Source organism: Anomaloglossus baeobatrachus, chromosome 7 (genome assembly GCF_048569485.1).
Source record: "Anomaloglossus baeobatrachus isolate aAnoBae1 chromosome 7, aAnoBae1.hap1, whole genome shotgun sequence".
Lineage (NCBI taxonomy): Eukaryota > Metazoa > Chordata > Amphibia > Anura > Aromobatidae > Anomaloglossus > Anomaloglossus baeobatrachus.
In genome coordinates, this window is record NC_134359.1 from 203,200,834 (window position 1) to 203,222,226 (window position 21,393).

At 43.8% G+C, this 21,393-nt stretch overlaps 1 protein-coding gene across 2 annotated transcripts in view; it reads right to left on the reverse strand.

Moving 5' to 3' along the window:
* Window positions 1-21,393, reverse strand: part of GTF3C1 (general transcription factor IIIC subunit 1) — a 213,968-nt gene that overhangs the window by 38,209 nt on the left and 154,366 nt on the right. For both annotated transcript variants that reach the window (XM_075317874.1, XM_075317872.1), the window contains one exon: window positions 17,838-17,919. In XM_075317874.1, the coding sequence (XP_075173989.1) occupies window positions 17,838-17,919 (82 nt within the window). The remainder of the gene's footprint in view (window positions 1-17,837; window positions 17,920-21,393) is intronic.

A 21,393-nucleotide genomic window follows, 5' to 3' on the forward strand; every position in this document is an offset into this window, starting at 1 on the left:
TATTTTAGCGGAAGTACGGATCCTGCTTTTACAGCAAATAACGTATGCAAACGCATCTGTTATTTTGCAGGATCCTGCACTGGATGTTTAGGGGCGGGCATTGGAGTCATGTGATCGGGAGTGAGGGGAACTAGACTGGGAGGAGGCTTCTGACAGCTGCAGACGCTGGTAACCAAGGTAAACATCGGCCTTGGATACCCGATATTTATCTTGGTTACGAGTGTCTGCAGCTGCTAGGAGCAGGGCTGCCTGCACACGTTACCAACGTAAACATCGGGTAACTAAGAGAAGTGGTTACGCGATATTTACCTTGGTTACGAGTGTCCGCAGCTCTCAGGTGGGGGAGAGAGGGAGGGGAGGAAGGGGGAAAGACAGAGATAGAGAGAGAGAGGGTGAGGGAGGGAGTAGAGAGATAGACAGATCACGCGAGACTGGTTCTGGGCATGCTCAGTACTTTCTGGGCATGCTCAGTACAAAAGCAGGATCCTGTCTATCAGCACGCAAGCGTTCACCTGCGTTTGCGTGCTGTTTAGTCAGGATCCGGTGACTTGCAGTATTTTGACGCAGCTCAAAAACGCTACAAGTAGCGTTTTTGAAACATGTTAAAAAACTGCAAGTCACCGGATCCGCACTATAACGCAGGCAAACGCAGGTGAACGGATGTTAACGCGAGTCCATTGCAAATGCATTGAAATTAAAACGCATTTGCACTGGATCCGTACTTCCGCTAAAGAAGGGAATTTTGTTTACTTACCGTAAATTCCTTTTCTTCTAGCTCTAATTGGGAGACCCAGACAATTGGGTGTATAGGCTATGCCTCCGGAGGCAGCACAAAGTATTACACTCAAAAGTGTTAAGCCCCTCCCCTTCTGCCTATACACCCCCCGTGCTCCCACGGGCTCCTCAGTTTTGGTGCAAAAGCAAGAAGGAGGAAAAAGAATTATAAACTGGTTTAAAGTAACTTCGATCCGAAGGAATATCGGAGAACTGAAACCATTCAACATGAACGACATGTGTACACAAAAAAACAGGGGCGGGTGCTGGGTCTCCCAATTAGAGCTAGAAGAAAAGGAATTTACGGTAAGTAAACAAAATTCCCTTCTTCTTTGTCGCTCTATTGGGAGACCCAGACAATTGGGATGTCCAAAAGCAATCCCTGGGTGGGTAAAATAATACCTCGTAAGAGAGCCGTAAAACGGCCTCTTCCTACAGGTGCGCAATCGCCGCCTGAAGGACTCGTCTACCTAGGCTGGCATCCGCCGAAGCATAGGTATGCAACTGATAGTGTTTCGTGAAAGTGTGCAGGCTCGACCAGGTAGCCGCCTGACACACCTGCTGAGCCGTATCCTGGTGTCTCAAAGCCCAGGACGCACCCACGGCTCTGGTAGAATGGGCCTTCAGCCCTGAGGGAACCGGAAGCCCAGCCGAACGGTGGACTTCGAGAATTGGCTCCTTGATCCACCGAGCCAAGGTTGATTTGGAAGCCTGTGACCCTTTACGCTGGCCAGCGACAAGGACAAAGAGTGCATCCGAGCGGCGCAGGGGCGCCGTACGAGAAATGTAGAGTCTGAGTGCTCTCACCAGATCTAACAAGTGCAAATCCTTTTCACATTGGTGAACTGGATGAGGACAAAAAGAAGGTAAGGAGATATCCTGTTTGAGATGAAAGGGGGATACCACCTTAGAGAGAAAGTCCGGAACCGGACGCAGAACCACCTTGTCCTGGTGAACAACCAGGAAAGGGGCTCTGCATGACAGCGCTGCTAGCTCGGACACTCTCCGAAGTGAAGTGACTGCTACTAGAAAAAACCCTTTCTGCGAAAGGCGTGAGAGAGAGAAATATCTCTCATTGTCTCGAATGGTGATTTCTAAAGAACCAGCAGCACCCTGTTCAGAATCCAGGGTTCTAACGTCAGCTTGTAAGAAGGAACGATGTGACAAACCCCCTGCAGGAACGTGCGTACCTGTGCAAGTCTGGCTAGGCGCTTCTGGAAAAAACACAGAGAGCGCTGAGACTTGTCCCTTAAGGGAGTTGAGCGACAAACCCTTTTCCAGTCCAGATTGAAGGAAGGACAGAAAAAATGGGCAAGGCAAAGTGCCAGGGAGAAGAACCCTGAGCAGAGCACCACGACAGGAAAATTTTCCACGTCCTGTGGTAGATCTTGGCGGACGTTGGTTTCCTAGCCTGTCTCGGATATGTTGGGGAGACTACCCAGCATGTCCGAGACCGCATAGGGAAACATAAGTCCACTATACGATGTAAGTTAGTCATGTTGCCTATTCCATACCATTTCATCCAGTGCGGGCATATGATCTCTCAGATGAGATTCCAAGTTTTAGAGCATATTCCACCTTTGAGACGTGGGGGTGATAGGATTAAGAAATTAAAAGAAAGAGAATCCTATTGGATTCACACCCTGAATACCCTTTCCCCTTTTGGACTCAACAGAGAGTATGAGAATTATTGATATGGGGTCCGTCTATCCTATTGCTCGTGATTTTCAATATTATTGGAGAATTTTATACAGTTTAATTTTAGTCATATTCATTATGTGATGACTGGAATTATGGGTATACATATGTGTGTACTGACATGATAGTCCTGCACACATATGTATACACACATAGCAATAGTTTGTCATAAACGTCCTATAATTATGTACGATATGTACTGTTAGATGTTATATTAAAAAGACATGGGCGTGTGCATATATGGATATAGATGTATGTCCATATGTTCATACATATGTATGTGTAAAATACGGATATAACATATATACGTGTACTTTGTGAGATGTATTGACATTTATTTAAATGGAGTCATTAGTGTTTACCCTTGGTATTATGCTGATTATCTCATTATATTATCTATATAATTCATCTTGGTCCTAAAAGCCCTATTTATCTCCCCCTTTTTTCTTTTTCAGATGCGTACTTAGCACTTCTCCGTTCGTAATGACATTCTGGGCGCCGTAACTTACTTATACCCGATTTTCACTTCTGCGCATGCGCGCACTTCCGGGTACACTGCGCACGCGCGGCTTGCGTGTCACTCGTCTCCATGCGTTCCATAAACACAGGAAATTGTTCTGTTATGCCCGCCCCTTTAGCACATTTAAACCCCAGCGCGGTCACTTTCTCTCACTCCACCGCTGATCCTTGGCTAAACAGGTATGTCATGTCTTTCTCCTCTGTTAACCCTTTGCTGACCGGCACTTTCCCACTATAGATCACCAATGTTTAAATGCACTTGTATTCCTTTCTTCTGATACACTGATAGTGATTTTCTTACTCTATTTTCCAGTCTAATAGCGATTCAAAATTGTGACTATTTTCCCATTGTGGACACTACAATTATATACTGCCCTTTTCAACAGAAAGGTAATATTGTTTCCCAACTTATCAAATTATGATTATATGTTGGTGAAAGTGCTTATGCACTGAAATGATATGTTTATAAACCTAATACTGGTCATGACATTTATTTTTAAGTGATTTCTATAATTCCTTAAATAAGGGCATTGTTATTATTATTCTTTCAGATATAAATGTTTGTACACGTCTGACGTTCTTCTCAGATAACATTCAAAATACCGCATAGGTAATAAATGATATAAATTGTTATTGTCTTTATATGATACAAATATGAATGAATATTGGTACTCATTTTTCCTTTTCTGTTATTTTCTATTTCTGTTGCATATAATTCAGTTGTGAAGAAGGCAAATAGCCGAAACGTCATTATTATCATTTCTGAATATCCGAACAATATTAAATATAATAAATAACAATTGACAACACTTGTGTGCCGGAGTTTTTTCAATATATGGACTATTTTTTCTCCTGAGCACCATATTGGTGAGCCAGATCAATCTTTATAAGGTTACATTGATATTTTTGGATCTGAGCGCCTATAGTACCAATTATTCAAGCAAAGAATGTCTTCTATCACTTTCTCATATAATGATGAACAAACTTCTTCCATACATTCACGAGTGACAACTACAGGACAATTTCTTTTTACACCAAGTGAAGAAACTAGGACAAAAGATTATGAACGCGAATTAAAACGGCAAACGGCCCTGGAATTACATCTCATTACCTTGGCGGAATACTACAAGGTGAAGCGTATTCCACGAGGCTTACGTGTCTCGTTACGTCCAACCCTTTTTTCAGATAATGTTGATTTTTGCACTATTTTTGAACAAATATTGAACAAATGCTCTTATGATCTTATGACCTTAACTATTGATTATTTGCATAAGGAACTGGATACTATTTCTAAACAAATTTCTACCATTGAAGGGCAACTTGCCAATACTTTTTCTCCTGCTGATTTAAACAACATGAAATCCAAGATGGATTCGACTATCTTGGAATATAAGAAAACTTTACAAGAACGTAAACGTAATAAGTTCACCAGAGATGAAGAGGATTATAAGCGTGGCCAAGTTTACAGATGGCGATGTGGTGAAATGGTTTCACGAAGACGTTTTCCAATGAGGCCTGATTATTCATCTTCAGCCAGCTCAGGCAGTGAGATGGATTCACAGAGTACGTCTTTTTTAGGACCACGACGTACTTTCCAAAAAAGACGAGGAGGGGGAAGAGGAGATGTACAACACGGGGAGAGGATGTCCACGAGATCCCAGGTAGGATGGACCTCATTCTCAATATTTCCTCCTATACCCTTTCCCCCCTCGAATCCACTGTATTACAAAAAGGATTGAGTTTTTGTCCTACGCCGAATTTTGACACTTTTCGGCTAGAACAAGAATTAAATAAATTCTATAGATCCGTTAGGTTAAAAGTCCACTTTAATCAACCATCTCAGGACCGTAGTCCAATTACTTCAAGTACACAAGAGACACAGTTCTCCTTTCAGGATTTGAACATTACCATTCCCAGTAGCTTTATGCCACCACGGACTTACCATCCGGCTGAGACTTTTATCTCGCTGGTTAAATCTGATATTGACAAATTTACCGATAGGGTCAGGAATGGCGATTTTCATATTAAAAACAATCTCACTCCAGGTGAAACACAGGCCCTCCGATCTCTCAAAAACAATTCCTCCATAGTCATTAAACCAGCCGACAAAGGCGGAGCCTTAGTCGTGATGAATAAGAATTACTATACTTCAGAGATATTGACCCAGCTATCAGATACGTCGACTTATTTACCCATACAACGTGATCCCTCTGGTGACATTCAAAGAATAATTTTGGATAAAATTCATTATTATTCTACTCATGGAGTCATTGACACGAAATTAGCAAGTTATCTAAACAAGGTAAATCCAGTTATACCAGTGTTTTATACCTTGCCCAAGGTACATAAAAATTTATGGCAACCTCCTGGACGTCCAATAGTTGCTTCAATTGATTCATTATTATCACCTTTGGCCATCACACTTGATCGTATCTTGACTCCGTTAGTATCTAAAACTCCATCATATCTAAGAGATACAGATGATTTTTTACACCAATTACAATCTTTGGGTCCACTTCCTGCTGATACACTCCTTGTCACTCTTGACGTTAATTCCTTGTATACTAGTATACAACATGATCTGGGTACACAGGCTGTGTCGTGGTTTTTGGAATGCTATAGTGACTATTCTTCATTGCAGAAACAATTTTGTCTCGATCTATTGGAGATTGTCTTACACAAAAATTTTTTCTTATTTCAAGATCAATTTTATTTTCAGACTAAAGGAACAGCTATGGGTTCTAATGTCGCACCCCCTTATGCGAATATCTATATGACGCATTTTGAGTCTCAATTTGTATACAATCACTCAATTTTTTCCAACCATATTTTAATGTACAAAAGATATATTGACGATATTTTCATCGTTTTTTCAGGTCCCCGTTCACTTTTTGATGAATTTTTTTGTCATCTCAATACTAGAGTTGATGGTTTATCTTTTACCCAACATGTGGACTCTTCCAGTATTCATTTTCTTGACACGTGTGTAAGCATAAATCCAAGTGGTAACATCATATCGGATATTTATGTGAAACCAACAGATCGTAATAGTCTCCTACATTATACTAGCAACCATCCACGACATTTGAAAAACGCATTACCAATATCTCAACACAAAAGAGTGACAAGGATTGTTTCCTCTCAGGATCAACGGTTAATAAGACATAAGGAAATGTCCACTAAATTCCTACAACGTGGTTACCCTCCATCTATAGTAGATTCTGCTTATCATTCTAGTTATAGTTCTAGCACTCGACCTAAAAGGGCAGGACCATTTATTACTTTTGTTAACACATTCCATCCTTTTCATCCGATTATAAAAGGTATTATTCTTCGACATTGGCAGATATTACATAGTTCCTATCCACAAATAACCGAATTTTCCTCTTCACCACTCTTTAGTTATAAACGTTCTCCTAATCTTAGAGATATATTGGTAAGGGCGGACATAGGGTCAAATATTGTAAAATCAAGACAGACTTTCCTATCCACACCCAAACAGGGTAATTATCCCTGTCTACACTGTCCTCATTGCTCTAATATCATTAAAGGAAATCAATGTACCCATCCTCGCACTGGAAGAGTTTTTTACCTTAAGGACTTTTTCACTTGTGATACATCATATGTGGTATATCTGATCAAATGTCCGTGCGGTCTCGGATATGTTGGGGAGACTACCCAGCATGTCCGAGACCGCATAGGGAAACATAAGTCCACTATACGATGTAAGTTAGTCATGTTGCCTATTCCATACCATTTCATCCAGTGCGGGCATATGATCTCTCAGATGAGATTCCAAGTTTTAGAGCATATTCCACCTTTGAGACGTGGGGGTGATAGGATTAAGAAATTAAAAGAAAGAGAATCCTATTGGATTCACACCCTGAATACCCTTTCCCCTTTTGGACTCAACAGAGAGTATGAGAATTATTGATATGGGGTCCGTCTATCCTATTGCTCGTGATTTTCAATATTATTGGAGAATTTTATACAGTTTAATTTTAGTCATATTCATTATGTGATGACTGGAATTATGGGTATACATATGTGTGTACTGACATGATAGTCCTGCACACATATGTATACACACATAGCAATAGTTTGTCATAAACGTCCTATAATTATGTACGATATGTACTGTTAGATGTTATATTAAAAAGACATGGGCGTGTGCATATATGGATATAGATGTATGTCCATATGTTCATACATATGTATGTGTAAAATACGGATATAACATATATACGTGTACTTTGTGAGATGTATTGACATTTATTTAAATGGAGTCATTAGTGTTTACCCTTGGTATTATGCTGATTATCTCATTATATTATCTATATAATTCATCTTGGTCCTAAAAGCCCTATTTATCTCCCCCTTTTTTCTTTTTCAGATGCGTACTTAGCACTTCTCCGTTCGTAATGACATTCTGGGCGCCGTAACTTACTTATACCCGATTTTCACTTCTGCGCATGCGCGCACTTCCGGGTACACTGCGCACGCGCGGCTTGCGTGTCACTCGTCTCCATGCGTTCCATAAACACAGGAAATTGTTCTGTTATGCCCGCCCCTTTAGCACATTTAAACCCCAGCGCGGTCACTTTCTCTCACTCCACCGCTGATCCTTGGCTAAACAGGTATGTCATGTCTTTCTCCTCTGTTAACCCTTTGCTGACCGGCACTTTCCCACTATAGATCACCAATGTTTAAATGCACTTGTATTCCTTTCTTCTGATACACTGATAGTGATTTTCTTACTCTATTTTCCAGTCTAATAGCGATTCAAAATTGTGACTATTTTCCCATTGTGGACACTACAATTATATACTGCCCTTTTCAACAGAAAGGTAATATTGTTTCCCAACTTATCAAATTATGATTATATGTTGGTGAAAGTGCTTATGCACTGAAATGATATGTTTATAAACCTAATACTGGTCATGACATTTATTTTTAAGTGATTTCTATAATTCCTTAAATAAGGGCATTGTTATTATTATTCTTTCAGATATAAATGTTTGTACACGTCTGACGTTCTTCTCAGATAACATTCAAAATACCGCATAGGTAATAAATGATATAAATTGTTATTGTCTTTATATGATACAAATATGAATGAATATTGGTACTCATTTTTCCTTTTCTGTTATTTTCTATTTCTGTTGCATATAATTCAGTTGTGAAGAAGGCAAATAGCCGAAACGTCATTATTATCATTTCTGAATATCCGAACAATATTAAATATAATAAATAACAATTGACAACACTTGTGTGCCGGAGTTTTTTCAATATATGGACTATTTTTTCTCCTGAGCACCATATTGGTGAGCCAGATCAATCTTTATAAGGTCAGATTGAAGGAAGGACAGAAAAAATGGGCAAGGCAAAGTGCCAGGGAGAAGAACCCTGAGCAGAGCACCACGACAGGAAAATTTTCCACGTCCTGTGGTAGATCTTGGCGGACGTTGGTTTCCTAGCCTGTCTCATAGTGGCAATGACGTCTTGAGATAATCCTGAAGACGCTAGGATCCAGGACTCAATGGCCACACAGTCAGGTTGAGGGCCACAGAATTGAGATGGAAAAAACGGCCCTTGAGATAGCAAGTCTGGTCGGTCTGGTAGTGCCCACGGTTGGCCGACCGTGAGATGCCACAGATCCGGGTACCACGACCTCCTCGGCCAGTCTGGAGCGACGAGGATGACGCGGCGGCAGTCAGCCCTGATCTTGCGTAACACACTGGGCAACAGTGCCAGCGGAGGAACACATAAGGGAGCTGAAACTGCGACCAATCCTGAACTAAGGCGTCTGCCGCCAGAGCTCTGGGATCTTGAGACCGTGCCATGAACGTCGGTACCTTGTTATTGTGCCGGGACGCCATGAAGTCGACGTCCGGCACCCCCCAGCGGCAACAGATCTCCTGAAACACGCCCGGGTGAAGGGACCATTCCCCTGTGTCCATGCCCTGGCGACTGAGATAATCCGCTTCCCAGTTTTCCACGCCTGGAATGTGAACTGCAGAGATGGTGGAGGCCGTGGCTTCCACCCACATCAAAATCCGCCGGACTTCCTGGGAGGCTTGCCGACTGCGTGTGCCGCCTTGGTGGTTGATGTATGCCACTACTGTGGAATTGTCCGACTGAATTCTGATCTGCTTGCCTTCCAGCCACTGCTGGAAAGCTTTCAGGGCAAGATACACTGCCCGTATTTCCAGAACATTGATCTGAAGCGAGGACTCTTGCTGGGTCCACGTACCCTAAGCCCTGTGGTGGAGAAAAACCGCTCCCCACCCTGACAGACTCGCGTCCGTCGTGACTACTTCCCAGGATGGGGGTAGGAAAGATTTCCCCTTCGCTAATGAAGTGGGAATAAGCCACCACCGAAGGGAAGCTTTGGTCGTCTGAGAGAGGGAGACGGTCCTGACGAGGGACGTCGGCTTCCTGTCCCATTTGCATAGGATGTCCCATTGAAGGGGACGCAGGTGAAATTGCGCGAAAGGGACTGCCTCCATTGCTGTCACCATCTTCCCCAGGAAGTGCGTGAGGCGCCTCACGGGGTGTGACTGGCCTTGAAGGAGAGATTGTACCCCTTTCAGTAGTGACTGCTGTTTGATCAGCGGAAGCTTCACTATCGCTGAGAGTATGAAACTTCGTGACAAGATATGTCAGCGATTGGGCCGGTGTCAGATTTGACTTTGGAAAATTGATGATCCACCCGAAACCCTGGAGAGTCTCCAGGGTAGCGTCAAGGCTGCGTTGGCATGCCTCTAGAGAGGGTGCCTTGATCAGCAGATCGTCCAAATACTGGATCACCGAGTGACCCAGGGAGTGTAGGAGCGCTACTACAGTAGCCATAACCTTGGTAAAAACCTGTGGGGCTGTTGCCAGGCCGAACGGCAGTGCCACGAATTGCAGGTATTCGTGTCCTATGGCGAAGCGCAAGAAGCGCTGGTGCTCTGGAGCAATCGGTACATGGGGATAAGCATTTTTGATATCGATTGATGCAAGGAAATCTCCTTGGGACATTGAGGCGATGACGGAGCGGAGGGATTCCATCCGGAACCGCCTGGTTTTTACCCGTCTGTTGAGCAGTTTCAGGTCCAGGACCGGGCGGAAAGACCCGTCCTTCATTGAGACCACCAACAAGTTGGAGTAAAAACCGTGGCTCTATTGCTGAAGAGGAACAGGGATCACCACTCCTTCAGCCGTCAGAGTGCGCCGCGCCTGCAGAGGAGCCTCGGCTCGCTCGGGAGGCGGGGATGACCTGAAGAATCGAGTAGGGGGACGAGAGGTAAACTCTATCTCGTAACCGTGAGACAGAATAACTCTCACCCAGCGGTCTTTTATTTGTGGCAGCCCGGTGTCGCAAAAGCGGGAGAGCCTGCCACCGACCGAGGATGCTACTAGCGGAGGCCGAAAGTCATGAGGAAGCCGCTTTGTTAGCGGCGCCCCCGGTGGTCTGTTTAGGACGTGACTTAGACCGCCATGCATCAGAGCTCCTTTGTCTTTCTGAGACCTTGTGGACGAGGAGAATTGGGACCTGCCCGCGCCCCGAGAGGAGCGAAACCTCGACTGCCCTCTCCTCTGTTGGGATATGTTTGGTTGGGACTGGGGTAAGGATGTATCCTTTCCCTTGGATTGTTTGATGACTTCATCCAGATGCTCGCCAAACAACCTGTCGCCACAAATTGGCAAACTGGTTAAGCGCTTTTTTGGAAGAAGAATCTGCCTTCCATTCCCGTAGCCATAAGGCCCTGCGGAGTACCACCGAATTGGCGGCCGCAACTGCCGTACAGCTCGCAGAGTCCAGGACAGCACTAATAGCGTTGCCGAGGTTTGGGAGGTAATGGATGCCACTTGTGCCGCGGCCGTGCATGTGTCTGCTTCAATTTGCGCTTGACCTGCTGAGATAGCTTGTAGCGCCCATACGGCTGCGAATGCTGGGACAAAAGAAGCTTTGATAGCTTCATAGATGGATTTCAACCAGAGCTCCATCTGCCCGTCAGTGGCATCTTTGAGCGAGGCTCCAGCTTCCACTGCAAGTAATGATCTAGCCGCCAGTCTGTGAGATTGGAGGGTCCACTCTGAGACACTGAGTCCAACCTTTAACCACGTCAGGTGGAAAAGGACAACGTGTATCCTTAAGGCGCTAAGAAAAAACGCTTATCTGGACAAGCATGGTGATTCTGGACTGCCTCTCTGGAATCAGAATGGTCTAGAAACATACTCGGTGTACGCTTGGGGAACCTGAAGCGGAATTACTCCTGCTGATAATCTGACTCCTCCGCCGGAGGAGCTGAGGGAGAAATATCCAGCATTTGATTGATGGACGCAATAAGATCGTTCACTATGGCGTCCCCGTCTGGAGTATTACGATTGAGAGCGCCCTCAGGATTAGAATCCTGATCAGCTGTCTCCGCATCATCAACCGGAGATTCCCCCCGCTGAGACCCTGAACAACATGATGTCGAGGGAAATTCTAAGCGAGCCCGCTTAGTCGGTCTGGGGCTGGGGTCTAAGTCAGAACCCTCAGCCTGGAATGTATCCCGGGAGGACATTGTTGGTCCAATTGAGGGGGGCCAGGGAACAATGATTCCACAGAGTCCCTTTGCTGAGATACCGGCCTGGACTGCAAGGCTTCTAGTATCTCAGCCATAGTCTCAGAGAGTTTTGCAAACTCCATCCCCGTCACTAAGGACCGTGTCAACAGGTGTCTCCCCCTGGGCCCCTCTTAGCAGATGCTCTGGCTGAAGAAGAGAGTCACAGGGGCCACACATTGCACACAATGAGGGTCAATGGGACCTGCCGGCAGCTGGGTCGTAAAAGCGGCGCAGGCAGCATAATAATCCTGTTTTTTGGCACCCCTGTCTTTGTGGGCGCCATGCTATTGTTTTCCCTGATTAACACAAAAGGGTAAATAGCCATAATGAACTGTGCTCATACAGTGTAAAGTATATAGTAATAACACAGAATGTATCAATACACTACAGCACCATGGGGCTAACACCACATGTGCTGCTTACCAGCCGCCTAAAGCGGTTGTGAGGCCACCAGAGACCGTGTCTGGGTTTCCCAGGGTTTGTCCCTCTCTGCAGCGTCGTAGGAGCTGACAGGAAATGGCTGCGGCGTCCTGACGAGAGGAGGGAGCCGTGGGCGTCTCACACAGTGCACAGTGAGGGGAGTGGAGTATGCAAAGCATGCTCCAGCCCTCATGCTGCTCGTTTGTCCCTCTCTTCCGTGCAGCGTCCCGCCCTTCCCCTGCCTGTCAGGGCTGAGGGCGGGAAAAAGGAAGCTAGGCCGCAAGAAAGCTGGGGACTCGAGTATAAGCGTCGCCGCCGTAAAAGCGCGGCCGACGCCGAAGTCCCCGGCGAACTACAAGTCCCAGCCGCGCCGCAGTTTCACATGGCAGCGGCGGTTAGCGCGGTAGCCCCTACATATAAACACACTCAGCGACGCTGAGTGTGTAATGGCACATATAGACCCGGTCAGCGCCGCGGTCCCCGGTGCACTAGCACACCCAGCAAAGCTGAGGTGTTGCCGTGCGCGGTCCCTACAGGGATACAGAGTACCTTCAAGATGCAGGGCCATGTCCCTGAACGGAACCCGGCTCCTATCCAGCAGTCTCCACAGGAGTTGTGGATGAAGCACGGTCTCAGTGCCTGGAGACCGATAGGATCCCACTTCACCCAGAGCCCTGAGGGGGATGGGGAAGGAAAGCAGCATGTGGGCTCCAGCCTCCGTACCCGCAATGGATACCTCAACCTTAACCACACCGCCGACAAGAGTGGGGTGAGAAGGGAGCATGCTGGGGGCCCTATATGGGCCCACTTTTCTTCCATCCGACCTGGTCAGCAGCTGCTGCTGACCAATCTGTGGAGCTGTGCTGTGCATGTCTGCCTCCTTCGCACAAAGCATAAAAACTGAGGAGCCCGTGGGAGCACGGGGGGTGTATAGGCAGAAGGGGAGGGGCTTAACACTTTTGAGTGTAATACTTTGTGCTGCCTCCGGAGGCATAGCCTATACACCCAATTGTCTGGGTCTCCCAATAGAGCGACAAAGAAATAACGTTTTCAACGGATGTTAAAAAGACGTAGTGTGAAACCAGCCTTAAATGTAGATATTACAGCAGTGGTTCCCAAATCAGAGTAACCACTCTATAGAGTCATAAAGTAGAATGCATTAAACCCTTCAAGGATAAGTATGCAATGCTTTCATCCTCCAGGTCATATTAATAAAAATACAATTTAATGCACCTGCACACCTATCTCATATTATCATGTACGTCATCTCAATTTGAGAAAAGTACTTATCATAGCGTTGTCATCTCGTTCTCATCTCGACGCGTTTCTCCCTCAGAATGTCTGAGGGTTCATCAGGAGATGTTCAGTCTTTTTTTCCCGTTGTCACAATGGAGGTACCTTCAGCAGTGACAACGGGAAAAAAAGACTGAACATCTCCTGATGAACCCTCAGACATTCTGAGGGAGAAACGCGTCGAGATGAGAACGAGATGACAACGCTATGATAAGTACTTTTCTCAAATTGAGATGACGTACATGATAATATGAGATAGGTGTGCAGGTGCATTAAATTGTATTTTTATTAATATGACCTGGAGGATGAAAGCATTGCATACTTATCCTTGAAGGGTTTAATGCATTCTACTTTATGACTCTATAGAGTGGTTACTCTGATTTGGGAACCACTGCTGTAATATCTACATTTAACCTATAGAGTGGTTATTTAGACTATTAGTCTTGACTGGTATTTTTATTAATATGACCTGGAGGATGAAAGCATTGCATACTTATCCTTGAAGGGTTTAATGCATTCTACTTTATGACTCTATAGAGTGGTTACTCTGATTTGGGAACCACTGCTGTAATATCTACATTTAACCTATAGAGTGGTTATTTAGACTATTAGTCTTGACTGCACTTTTGCACATACACTTTATGGTGATGGTGGTTTTGTGGTTGGAGGGACAGTGAGGGACAGCCGCCGAGGAGCGGGGGCACCAAGTATTAGGGTGTTTACACTCCGCTGGTAGGTAGGGGACATTCATAGGGCTAGGATAGGCCCCACCCCTCCTCTATGTATACATTGAATATTCCTCATATCGATATCTGGCGCACTTTGTCCCCTACACCCACCCATACCACTTTTTAGTGGCTATTCTATTTCTGACTGCACTGACAGTTTTTTAGTAAATGACTAATAAAATTTGGTAATTTTAATATAGGAATTTTCATTTTGTTTTTTTTGTTATGTGGGTTCCTTCTTCTAATTGATAATTGAGGTTTATACATGGGGGACATATATACCAGGAAGTGGCCCAGGCTGGGGGACATATATACTAGGAAGTGGCCAAGGCTGGGGAACATACAGTGGGGAAAAAAATAAAAGTATTTAGTCAACCACTAATTGTGCAAGTTCTCCCACTTAATAAGATGAGATTTGCCTGTATTTGACATCATAGGTAGATCACACCTATGAGAGACAAAATGAGAAAACAAATCCAAAAATCACCTTGTCTGATTTAGCAAGATTTTTTTTTGCAAATTATGGTGGGAAATAGGTATTTAGTCATCTAAAAACATGCAAGATTTCTGGCTCTCACAGACTTGTAACTTCTTTTTAAGAGGCTCCACTGTCCTCCCCTCATTGCCTGTAGTAATGATACCTGTTTGAACTTGTTATCAGTGTAAGAGACATGTCCACAACATCAAACAGACACACTCCAAACTCCAGTAGGGTGAAGACCAAAGAGCTGTCGAAGGACACCAGAAACAAAATTGTAGCCCTTCAACAGGCTAAGAAGACTGAATCTGCAATATACAAGCAGCTTGGTGTGATGAAATCAACTGTGGGAGCAATAATAAGAAAACGGAAGACATACAAGACCACTGATAATCTCCCTCGATCTGGGGATCCACGCAAGATCTCACCCCGTGGGGTCAAAATGATCCTAAGAATGGTGAGCAAAAATCCCAGAACCATACGGGGGGACCTAGTAAATGACCTGCATAGAGCTGGGACCACTGTAACAAAGGCTGCCATCAGTAACACAACGACGCCAGTGACTCAGATCCTGCAGTGCCAGATGTGTTCCCCTGCTTAAGCCTGTACATGTACGGGCCCGTCTGAAGTTTGCAAGAGAGCATTTGGATTATCCAGAACAGTATTGGAAGAATGTCATATGGTCTGATGAAACCAAAGTCGAACTGTTTGCTAGAAACACAACTTGCTGTGGTTAGAGGAGACAGAATGCTGAGTTTCATTCAAAGAACACTATACCTTCTGTGAAGCATGGGGGTGGCAACATCATGCTTTGGGGCTGTTTCTCTACAAAGGGACCAGGACGACTGATCCGTGTACATGAAAGCATGAATAGGGCCATGTATCGTGAGATTCTTAGTGTCAAACCTCCTTCCATCAGAAAGGACATTGAAGATGAAACATGGCTGAGTCTTTCAGCATGACAATGACCCCAAGCACACCGCCAGGGCAATGAAGGAGTGGCTTTGTAAGAAGCATCTGAAGGTCCTGGAGTGGCCTAGCCAGTCTCCAGATCTCAACCCCAAAGAAAACTTTTGGAGGGAGTAGAAAATCCGTGTTGCCCAGCGACAGGCCCAAAACGTCACTGATCTAGAGGAGATCTGCATGGGGGAATGGGCCAAAATACCACCAATAGTATTGTGCTAATATTATGAAGACGTACAGAAAATATTTGACCCCTGTCATTGAGAACAAAGGATATATAACAAAATATTGAGATTAACTTTTGTTATTAACCAAATACTTATTTTCCACCATAATTTGAAAAAAAAAATTCTTGCCAAATCAGACAATGTGATTTTCTGCATTTGTTTTCTCATTTTGTCTCTCCTAGTTGTGGTCTACCTATGATGTCAATTACAGGCAAATCTCATCTTTTTAAGTGAGAGAACTTACACAATAAGTGGCTGACTAAATAATTTTTTTCCCCACTGTATATACCAGGAAGTGGCCCAGGCCGGGGGACAGATAGACCAGGAAGTGGCCCAGGCTGGGGGACAGATATACCAGGAAGTGGCCCAGGCCGGGGGACATATATGCCAGGAAGTGGCCCAGGCTGGGGGACATATAAACCAGGAAGTGGCCCAGGCCGGGGGACAGATATACCAGGAAGTGGCCCAGGCCGGGGGACAGATATACCAGGAAGTGGCCCAGGCCGGGGGACAGATATACCAGGAAGTGGCCCAGGCCGGGGGACAGATATACCAGGAAGTGGCCCAGGCCGGGGGACAGATATACCAGGAAGTGGCCTAGGCCGGGGGACAGATATACCAGGAAGGGTTATAAGAGTACGAGTATAGGAGCCAAACAAAAAATCTTGTATATAAAAGAATATTTTATTTTAACATTTTTAAAAATAGAATAAAAGAAGAGATCACTCACAATAGACTCAAACGGTTGTATATTGCACAATTGTTTTTATAATAAAGACATTTCATAAACAGTCACTGTATCAATGCTAATGGTTCACAGGGAAGAGCAGAACATTGATTGAACACATGCTTGAAAAACCATAACTTCATCTGAGGTAGAAGAAGTATAAATGGAGATTATATAGCTTACAATCACTTATCAAAAAAGTGATATTAAACTAAATGCAATTCATCAGAATCTTTACACATAATGATTTGATATAAATATGCAAAAAAAAACACATAAAAGATGAGACTGCTGATGTATCAGATGAATGACTAAGAACCTTAGTGAAAGAACCAAAAATCAAGACAAAAATACCCAAAGAGAGAATCACAGAAAATAAGATCCAAGAGGTAAGATACAGAACAGATGTGTAGACGACTTGGGGTCCCCGACGTGCGTTTCGCGGATTGCTTCTTCCCCCTAGGGGGACTTCCCTGGAAGAAGGCACTGCGCCACAACACGCGTTGGGTAGTGGCACTGTCCTGGATACAGGTATAATGATTTAACACTTCTGCCACTATTATATGCACTTTCTTAATATCATACTGTGAGTTAACTACTCTACTGTCATTGCCTTTGCTATAGATTGACTATTTCTTGCTATGTTAATGCACTTTAGTATATACTGTGCTTAATCCACTTTGCTGCTATTATACATTAAAGCTTCTTTATTCTGACATCTGCTTTGTCAGTGTTCATATTATCTATTTTACTGCTGCTATTTCATGCACTTTTCTTCTATGAATGGACCATCTTGCTGCTACTATACATTTATTTTTGCAAAATCAGATCCATTATTATTTATTTTTACAGCATGTATAGCTATTATTATTTGGCACCAGTACATTATTTATTCACTTTTTTGCTACTATATATTTTTAACTGATAATTTTATTATTTTATATATATTTTTACAGCATGTATAGCTAATATTATCAATTATTTGGCACCAGTATAATAATTATTTACCATCTTGCTGTTACTACATATTTTTTGTATACGTAATTTTGGGCCAGTAATATTGGCATACCATTATAGCTAATATTATTAACATCCAATTGGCTATTAGTATATTATTTATTCACATTTCCTGGTCACCATATATTGCTTAATTCCGTATATCTGGTTGTGCAGTGCCACCTTGTGGCCATTTAGGATAATTTAAATAGATTTCTGTATTTTAAATACTTTTCGTATGTAAGTTTAATTATTAATATGGTGCTTGACCACTATTTATAGTCCATCAACTTAAAAAAAATCAAAACCCTTTTTTTTCTATATATTTTCACACTATTTTCTTGGGCGGGTATCTTACCAGTGTATATATGTATTTTCACTCCATGTAAGTAGTGTTACATGTTATAAAGCTCATACCTTAGCATCATCGTAATTTTCTTTCCTGTTCATAAATTCTTCAAAAAGTGCTTTATCCTGGTATACTTCTGCTAAGCACACCCTAGTACAAAAGGTAACAATCACAAAGATACAATAGTGATAAATCTGGTTTACAAGAACCAGAATAGTCCAAAAGACAGAAAAAGATCACACATAATGATGGCGCACATCAAGCGAATATATTTAAACAATTTATACAAATTTTATTGGGTCAAAGGAACTTGACACACACAATTATAAAACCATTTAAAAAATACAGAACGACCTCTGATGATAATCAAATGCTCCAAGATACAACAATCAATATATAGGTTGGTACAAATCCCTCCTAGCAATGGTTGTATCAATGTCTATCCTCTCAATATATGATGTTAAATAGTTCAGATTCAATACAATAGTCAATGAACAATACCCAGTAATATGGACAATACCATAGCAGATCAAGAGTCAATACCACATATGAACCCTTAATGACAATGCGGAGTAGTGACCAATACCATAATAAGTAAAATCGATACACAAATGCAACACAGCAGTAATAGTTAGTAGTAAGTGCCCAGTATAGTGAGCAATACCATAGTAGATGCCATATATAATGCTTTGAGGACACTAAAAAAATTTAGCTAGTGCCATAGTGAATGGGCTTAATTCACCATGTGAGTAGTATTGAGGCGCTGTGTAGATAGAGTTGTATCCTGTCCAAAAGGGTTAAAAAAAGGTGTAAAAAAAAAATAAATTGTAAAAAACACCATATTTACCGACCGGGCCTGGAATTACTGGTATAGAAAAACTATGTATGGTATAGACGGGGTTAAAAGAGGTACCAATGGGCAGCAAAGAAGCAAAGTTTGCTGAGGAGAGGTCGTGGGAAGCCCCACACGTTACGCTATCTAGCAGCTTCGTCAGGGGAGTGACACTTTCTTTAACCCCGTCTAAACCATACATGGTTTTCCTCTATACCAGTAATTACGGGCCCAGTCGGTAAATATGGTGTTTTTTACAATTTATTTATTTATTTTTTTTTACACCTTTTTTAACCCTTTTGGACAGGATACAACTGGCAGGTTGTGGCGGGCCCCAGTCTTCCTGAGTGACTGCGCCTTGGGTGAAGCTTCACCGCTCGTCACAGCCCAGCATCTCTGCTCTCCCAGCTAAGCAGGGGCGACACTGGGCTGTGACGAGCCATGAAACGCCGCCCATAGCCCAGCCATTCAAGGAGACTGGGGCCGGCCTCGGTGATGTCAGGTCAACTGGGAGTTGACTTGACATCTCCAGATATCAGGAGTCACAGAGCCAGGGGGTCATGCGATGGGGATGAGCCGACCACAACAGCTCCGCTCACAGGCAGAATTGGAAGCACAAGATATTTGAGAGACGTCTTGTTTCTCAACACAATATCGATATGGTCATTAATGAAAATGGGTGAACCACCCCTTTAAGTCAGAATACTGGAATTAAAGTAATCAGACAAAAGTGTAGACTCGCCACAGCGATAAAAGCCAACCAACACATTGTCAAAGAACTGATGGCCGAATAGACAACTAAACTAACCCTTTTGGTGATGGGACAAATTTCAGACATTTGTCATGTTGTTGAAATGACAACCAACACATGTGCAATTTTGCAACTAGATGCAATAATTAGGAGGAAAAATTATTGTTTGGGAATAAAAGCTGGACTCCAGCAATGCCAGAGATGCAAAGACCTCCTGAGCTTAAAGGGAATCTGTCACCAGGTTTTTGCCACCTAATCTGAGAGCAGCATAAGGTAGGGGCAGAGATCCTGACTCCAGCGATGTGTCACTTACTGGGCACTTAATGTAATTTTGATAAAATCACTGGTTAATCAGCAGTAGATTATCATTAGAGAACTAATTGGCTGCTGTCAGGTAGTCCAGCATATTCATGAGCACTGTATAACTGCTAGATCTGCAGCAGAGAAAATATTGATTTTATCAAAATGACAGCAAACAGCTCAGTAAGTGACACATCGCTGGAATCAGGGTCTCTGTCTCTACATTATGCTGCTCTGAGATGGGGGGAGCAAAAACCTGATGACAGATTCCCTTTAAGCTGAAGATTCATTCATTCATTCACACACTGTATTCTTCGGACTATAAGACGCACCGGACCATAAGACGCACCCTGGTTTTAGAGGAGGAAAATAGGAAAATAAAATTTTAAGCAAAAAAATGTGGTCATGACACACTGTTATGGGGCGAGGATCTGCTGCTGACACTGTTACGGGGGTAATGTCCTCAAATTCTCTACTAAGGTACCTCATCCTGGTAATGATCCTCCTCCTGCCTTGTATATGATCCTCAATCCAATATATATGTCCCTCATCCTGGTATATATTCCCATCCTGCTATATACCGCCATCATGGTATATATTCTCATCCTGCTATATACCCCCATCCATCCTGCTATATGGCCCCATCCTGCTATATGACTTGTATCCTGTGGCACACAAAAAAAAAACGTTTATACTCATCTTTCCTCGCTCCATGCAGCATCGCTTCTCCTCCTGTTAGTGCCGGCAGCAGCGCCGCTGGAATGTGGACCCGTCACCGTTGTCTGCAGCATCGCTCGTCCTCCTGTCAGCTGACCTGTGTGGAGACTAGCGCTGCGCACAGCGATGACGCGCACCGTTCTCTACAGAGATAAGCTGGCCGGCAGACAGGAGGAGATTGCGATGCGGCAGACAACCGTGACGGGTGAGTATATTGTACTTTTTCACTGCCCCCCGCGCTGATGATTATGTGTGGGGGGCAGTGAATACAGCCGCACATGATCACTCCAGGCTGTAGTTGCCAGGGGTGATCATGCGGGCCGGCTGTTAATTATGCGCTCACCCCCCGCCCATCATCCCGCCCACCTGTCAGCGCCGGCTTCAGCGCTGAGAGATGATGGGCGGGAGGATGGGCGTGCATATGAAATGAGTGGGCCCACGTGGTCACGGCAGGCTCTGCTACAGCCTGTGCATGCCGCCGATGACCCACTCCACCGCAGTTCCCTCCTTCCCTGCAGCCACATTCAGACTATAAGACGCACCCCTCTCTTTTCCCCAAAATTTGGGGGGGGGGAAAGTGCGTCTTATAGTCCGAAAAATACGGTATATGTCTAATCCTACCTATATTCAGATGTGAACTAAATAGACCAAAAATCTCTGCACTCTACGGCAGGACCATGGAGTCTGTGAAGGGCACAATAAGGTGCAGGATATCATTAGATACAGGTATGTAACTATATCTTTTCACTCATTTAGTAGAAATAAAAATCAAACGTCATCAATGCACAGAGCTCTGATCTGAAACATGAAGATTATAGCTGTAGCGTTTGTTTTATATATAGATTTCTAATTTACTTTTGTTGCACAAATAGTAGGATTTTTGTGTACTCACCGTAAAATCTCTTTCTCTGAGTCTTCATTGGGGGACACAGGACCATGGGTTATGCTGCTGTCACTAGGAGGCTGACACTAAGTAAACACAAAAAGTTAGCTCCTCCCTAGCAGTATACACCCCGAGCCGGAG